Source organism: Nicotiana attenuata, chromosome 7 (genome assembly GCF_001879085.1).
Source record: "Nicotiana attenuata strain UT chromosome 7, NIATTr2, whole genome shotgun sequence".
In the NCBI taxonomy this organism is placed as follows: domain Eukaryota; kingdom Viridiplantae; phylum Streptophyta; class Magnoliopsida; order Solanales; family Solanaceae; genus Nicotiana; species Nicotiana attenuata.
Genome location: NC_031995.1, coordinates 1,290,712 through 1,297,213, shown reverse-complemented (window position 1 = coordinate 1,297,213; position 6,502 = coordinate 1,290,712). Strand labels below are relative to the sequence as shown.

At 36.6% G+C, this 6,502-nt stretch overlaps 1 protein-coding gene across 1 annotated transcript; it reads right to left on the bottom strand.

The window, feature by feature from the left end:
• Window positions 977-3,459, bottom strand: LOC109230385 (putative GATA transcription factor 22). Its single transcript, XM_019395891.1, has 3 exons — window positions 2,886-3,459; window positions 2,356-2,721; window positions 977-1,630 (listed from the first exon to the last, which is right to left on the bottom strand). Exons 1-3 carry the CDS (start codon window positions 3,111-3,113, stop codon window positions 1,280-1,282), a joined length of 945 nt encoding a protein of 314 aa, XP_019251436.1. The 5' UTR covers window positions 3,114-3,459; the 3' UTR covers window positions 977-1,279.

The window sequence follows — 6,502 nt, the reverse complement described above, 5'->3', positions numbered from 1 at the left end:
GGGTTGGTGGTGGTGGTGGTGGTGGTACAATTATTTGATGTATAGCACATGCATAATAGGCACTATACCCATATGAATTATTGGTGGGTCAGGTAAGTGCATATGAATTATTGGCGGGGCCACATTTTACATATAGCGCGGTTATTCACCACGCTATACCTTAATGGATAAAAGTGTCGTTAAGGTGTAGCGCGGTGAATCACCACGCTATATATAAAATGGTACTCAATTTTTTTTTAACCTATCTGTGTCGTTTGAGTCCAAAAAGACCACAATTAGGTTTCGGACTCGTGAAAGATCGGGGTGGGGTGGGGGTGGGGGGTTTGGGGGAGGGGGAGAAGAAGGGGAGTTGACAATGGAAGACAGGAATTGATCAGATACTTTTTCTTTCTCTTTTCAGACAAAAAGTACGTATGTCTCTAATCTTCTGTAGACGACTTCTGCGAATACCAAAAGCTGTTGTTTGTAATGAATTATCACAATCATCGCTTCAACGATATAAGCCATTCATGCCAGCCGTGCATAGTACATTACAAAATGTGAATATCTTTATTTATTTAGGCTAAGCACTTGAACAAGTTATATATTGGGAATATAATACTTGAAATAAAATATAATGAAATTATTTAGTGTATATATGTTTAGTTCATTAAATTAAATTAGAAATGAGATTTACAGAGTATAATATGAAACATGTACTATTTGGTTTTACATTTAATAAACTTAGATAAACTTTTACTTCCAATTTCAACCTTGGCTTTCTTAAAGATTTTAGAAGAAAAGCTTTGGAGAAGAACAAATGTGCTGGGAATAATAATGTCGACATTAATAATCCTGGGATTGTTTCCAACAAATAAAGAAGAACTTGAATAGAAAAATGGTTGCTGATAAGATCTATGAATAGTAAGACGAGAAAGTAAGCACTAAGAAATTGTTCAATATATATAAATTAGCATCCTCAAAACTAGATAGAAGTAGCAAGTAAGTCAAGTGACATATTTTCTTGTTTTCACCTTTTTCAAATCTATCATTATGATCTTACAACGATCATCACCACACAAAAGCATATTTAAAATTATTAAAAAATTTCGCGATTAATTGGCTCACTCTCACTCTTACTAACACTAATAACATCTCACACTTCTTACTAATTATAACCTCAAACTCAAACTTCACACTGTTGATTTAGTTCTACTCCCATCTAAGGATATAGCTATAAAACTCAAGAAATTCTAACTTATTATTGGAAAGGAAAAGGCTAATGGAGACAAATAATTAATTAACCATGAACAAGGCCACTAGAGAGTGCCATTAGGAGGATTGCTGCTTCTTTCTCATCTTGTGGGAAAATTTGGTGCAAGGCCAAATTGTTGGTCAAGTTAATCAAGAAATCCTCGAAATTACAAAGCTTTTTTGGTGCAGTATTACTAGAGGAGGATGGACCGAATTTGCACCTTTTCTTGTAGGGTAATGTAACATTAACTTTTGTAATCTTCTCCTTGTGTAAGTGCTTCACCTTTTTCTTCATTGATGATGATGATGTTTCAGTTGTGAGAGTTTCTCCATTCGCTGCTGCTGCCATGGCTCTTCTTGCCTTCCTTTGTCGGATCCCACATGCGTTGCACAGTGTCTGTATCACATGTAATATCAAAATTTCAGTACGAATTTTAATTAACATGAGCAAAATGGAAAAATAACGGTGATCATTTCATAAAAAAATAAACTATCTAGCACACTTTTAATTACTTAATTATATTATGTTTTAAACACACTCTGTCATGTGGAAGTTGATTTCTTTTTCATACACCTAAAGCCTATAGGCAGGGACGAAGCTACATTCACTTAAGGGTGGCCAATTGACCACCCTTCTTCGATAAATTACACAGTATATATAGTTAAAATATTCAGTTTTATAGGTATATAACTTATATCGAACACCCTTTGTCGGCAAATTTTTTTCACTTCGTTCAAGTTTGAACACCCTTGGAAAAATTCCCGGCTTCGCCACTGCCTATAGGTCACGGGTTCGAGCCGTGGAAGTAACAACTAATGCTTGCATTAGGATAGACCGTCTATGTCAAACCCTTGTGGTGCAGCCTTCCCAGAACCCTGCGTGAACGCGGGATGCCTTGTGCACCAGATTGCCCTTGAACACCAAAAGCATGGAAAACTTTTTATGGATGACAATAAGATTTGAACACAAGACTTTTGCTTGCCTTGATACAATGTTAAATATGTGTATGATCATCTCATCCAAATCTTCAAATTATTAGAGATAATATACTTTTAATTAGTACTTAATTATATTATGTCTAAACAGTACACATTCATTAAAAGAAAGCAATGATAAATTACCTTAGGTCCTTTAGGACCACTTCTCCAAAGAGGGGTCTTAGTAGTGTTACAATCAGCACAAACCCTAATAGGGATATTATTATTACTATTATTGGAGCTGTTGCTGCTGTAATCAGTACTCTCTAAAGGATATGATGGCTGCTGCTTCTTCTGATCTTCCAACTTCAGTTTGATGTAAGTATTATTGGTGGTGTTTTTCATGCTTGTTTGACCCGAGGCTTTTATCTTTGAAGACATCCACTTGACTGGATTTTTCTCGTTTTGATTCTCATGATACTTGTCTTCTCTCTTCCACAAGGTCAATTTGAGGCCACTCCCAACCTTGTTTTTCTTCTCTACATCATATGATCCACCTTCATTATCCACCTATAATCCACAAAGAAAGCACACTCAATGTAATTGCCTTAAGAACAAATTAAAATCCAAGTGATCTTGGAACAATTATTGCATTTGTATAACAGTTATTTTTTGTGTGGATAAAGTAACATGATCCAACATGAGAAAGAAAAACACCCCTTTCTTGTATTTACCTCAGGTTGGTGCGGTGGCGTATAATATTCATCAGGATAATAATATCCACTTTGATTCTGATCAGTAGTTGTGTTGAAGAAAAACTGATATGGCGACGAGTAAGAAGATGAGGAAGAAGTCTGATAGTAATTAGGGCTAACAAGAGAATGGTTTAGATCATAATCCTCATTATTAAGCACAAAAGGAAAAGGAGAAGAAGAATTAGTTATGTGATCAGTTGGAGTCATTGGAAAGGGAAAACAAAGAAGAAGAAAGATGAAAGAAGAAGAGTTTCTTCTTATGAGATAGGAGATCAGCGATCAAGAAATGGTGGAGGGGGTCTTAAAAGAGCTAAATGAGGAGAGATTTTAAAGTCTTTGCAAGGAGGTGCAAAGGAAAGGAAAAGGAAAAGGAAAAGGAAAAGGGCTCGTACTTAGTCAAAGATCTCGGGTTCGAACTCTAGGTATATAATCGTCTTTGTTGGGTATAGTAGCTGAGTTGATGCAGAGTTTGAGAGCGAGCTTCTAGTTAATACCTGTTGTTTGTTCTTGGTAGCTTGGGATCTTGTATTCTATTTATGTATATTCAAACAGATGATGTATTTTCTTATCAGTGTTATATTTCTATAACAACCTACCGTCGTAAGGTAGGGTAAGGTCTGCGTACATTCTACCTCCCCAGGTCTCACTTTGTGGGATTACACTGGGTTTGTTGTGACACCATCCTTGGGGTAGTTTGTGTTAAAATTCGCATCCTCAATTCATTATTTATTTGATAATCTTCAATTTGTGTGTTGTATTTTATGTTATTTGGTTCACCTGACGGGTTGGTTAGGTGCTATCACAACTTAGTAGGATTAGGTCATAACAAAGCCACACTGTCTTTCGACGCGACTTTATATCAAGTCGAACCCTAATGTAAGTACCGGACACCGATAAAAAACCAAAAAAAGAAGTAAAAGCTGAGGAAGAAAGAGGGAGGGGGGCTAGACATTCACGTGACTTCATGGACAACTAAACAAGTTAAAAGAGGACAAATTTACCAAAAGGAGAGAACAGAAGAGCAGGATACTACCACACGACCAAATGACTGATGATCAACCCTATCTTCAAAAGTTTAGTCATCCCCAATATTAATCCCCAGATCCCAAGTTAATTGCAGGTTTTTAATACTATCTAATTACATATCAGGAAACGTTATTTTTAATGCGGATTTAAGTTATCATACTAACCGCATAAGATGTTATCCATTAATGTTTATCATGAAGAACATTGTCTGTAATTACCTCATAAGTAATTTGATTGTATAAATATTTTACACTACCGATATATAGAATTGACCTCTAACCTATGGTAGCCACACGTAGCATTCACATGTACTCCTCATATTTTCAGATGATCGTCTACCAAGTCTTCTTTTTTTCATTTTTAGGGTTTCCTTCGTGCTGGAAATTAATTAGGTGGTCCAATAATTCTGATACAAATATTTCTTAGAAGTAAAACCTACCCTTGAGAGAAGAATAGCTGCTAGAAATTAAAAGGTCTGTAGACACTAGACTGTAGTATATATGCAATAGGTTGAAGTAAAATATTTCGACTTTGTGAAGGGACGACCCAAGACTCTTCTATCTCCTACTTACTCTTGTTAAAGACCTGCAATTTGTATGAACTGGTTGTCAAATAATTCAGGTCATTTTAGATAAGAGTTTAACTTATATTATACGATCGTGTCACCTTTACCTGTTGTTACTGGTAATTTGCTTCATTTCAAGAGTACAAATCTCACTTTTTATGGAGGATTACATGTTAATATTTTTTAGATGACCTGTTACTGTAATTTCTTTTAACATTATAAGTGTATAGTATAAGTTAAACTCGTTAAAAGAAATTTTTGCATTATGGTCTATAGGTCACCTTAACCTGTCTAATTTTAAAGATTACAAATTTTACTTTTTATGAACGGCTTGCATATGTTCCGCTAGCTTACATTAGGGTGATTAAGGGAGCTAAGTTACGGGTTAGGACAGTGGGAGGTGACTCGGAGCATTTTTCAGTTTGTTGCGCTCTGCCCGTTCTTATTTTTGATGAGACGCAAGGCGGTGCTAACGAGAGGTTGGAGGTTTGGAGACAGACCCTTGAGTCTAAAGGTTTCAAGTTGAGTAGGACTAAAACAGAATACTTGGAGTGCAAGTTCAACGACGTGACAGGAGAGGCGAGCATGGATATGAGGCTTGACTCACAAGTCATCCCCAAGAGAGGAAGTTTCAAGTACCTTAGGTCCGTTATCCAGGGGGATGTGAAGATTGACGAGGATGTCACGCACCGTATAGGGGTAGGGTAGATGAAATTGAGGTTATCATCTAGTATCTTGTGTGACAAGAATATGCCACCTGAAACTTAAAGGTAAGTTCTATAGAGTGGTGTTAGACCAGCCATGCTATGTGGAGCAGAGTGTTGGCCAGTCAAGAATTCACATACCCAGAAGATGAAAGTAGCATAAATGAAGATGCTGAGATGGATGTGCGGGCACACAAGGCTGGATAAGATTAGGAATGATGATATCCAGGTGAAGGTGGGTGTGACTCCCACGGATGGTAAGATGCAATAAGAGAAACTTAGATGGTTCGAGCACGTGCGGAGGAGAAATCTAGATGTCCCGGTAATGAGGTATGTGCGGTTGGCTTTGGCGGGTATAAGAACAGGTACATAGCGGCCTAAGAAGTAATGAGGAGAGGTGATAAGGCAGGACATGGCACGACTTCAGATTTTGCGAGGACATGGTCCTTGATAGGAAGGTGTGGAGGTCGAGCATTAGGGTTGAAGGTTAGGGGATAGTTGAGCATTTTTCTATTTTATACTAGGTGTGAGCTAGTTTGATAGTGTTTTATTTTAGACTGCTAGTGGTTCATATTGTGTTCGCACTATTTTTTTTTTGTTTTCATAGTACCATGCCATTATTACTGGTTGTTATTGCTTTTCCATCTATTTTCTGGTTCTTACGATGCTGGTATTATCTTTCTGACTTTTGTTGTTTTTACAGATGTATTGTCTATTTTCGTCTACTTAAGGCGTGGGATTATCGGAAACAGCCTCACTATCCCTCCGGGGTGAGGGTGAGGTCTACAAACACATTATCCTCCCTAGACCCTACTTATAAAATTTTACTGGGTGGTTGTTGTTGTTAAGAACTACTTGCATGTAAACATCTCTTGGGTATATTAGTTAAGCTCTTTAAGATTTTATTTGTACGCAGTACAAGTAAATTAAGGTTTGATCTGTTTGACTAAAAAATATAAACTTTCGGTCAAACTATTAAATTTTATGTAATGAGGGGTTAAACTTAGTCAATGATAATATTTTTAAATATAGAACTTGACAGCATGGATAAGATAGGATAAAGTCAGCGAGAGATTGAAGGTAACGCACATTTAATATTCCAAAAGGTTTGAGCAATAATGGAGGAATAACTAGCAATAAATAACTATAAGTGGCATTTATGTAAATAGGGAGAATGATTCACCCAATAATGAATGAGATAGATGATTGTTCCTCCTGACAATGATGAATGACAGACAAATCCTAGAATGTTTGAACTATTCTTGGATCTGATGGAAAAGCATGGAATAATGTAAGTAAGA

Excerpts from the sequence above, each read along its gene's own strand:
- LOC109230385 (XM_019395891.1), bottom strand. The coding sequence starts at position 3,113 with ATGACTCCAACTGATCACATAACTAATTCTTCTTCTCCTTTTCCTTTT. Across the intron at positions 2,722-2,885 it reads CGCCACCGCACCAACCTGAG|GTGGATAATGAAGGTGGATC; the intron begins GTAAATACAAGA and ends TGTGGATTATAG. Across the intron at positions 1,631-2,355 it reads GTGGTCCTAAAGGACCTAAG|ACACTGTGCAACGCATGTGG; the intron begins GTAATTTATCAT and ends CATGTGATACAG.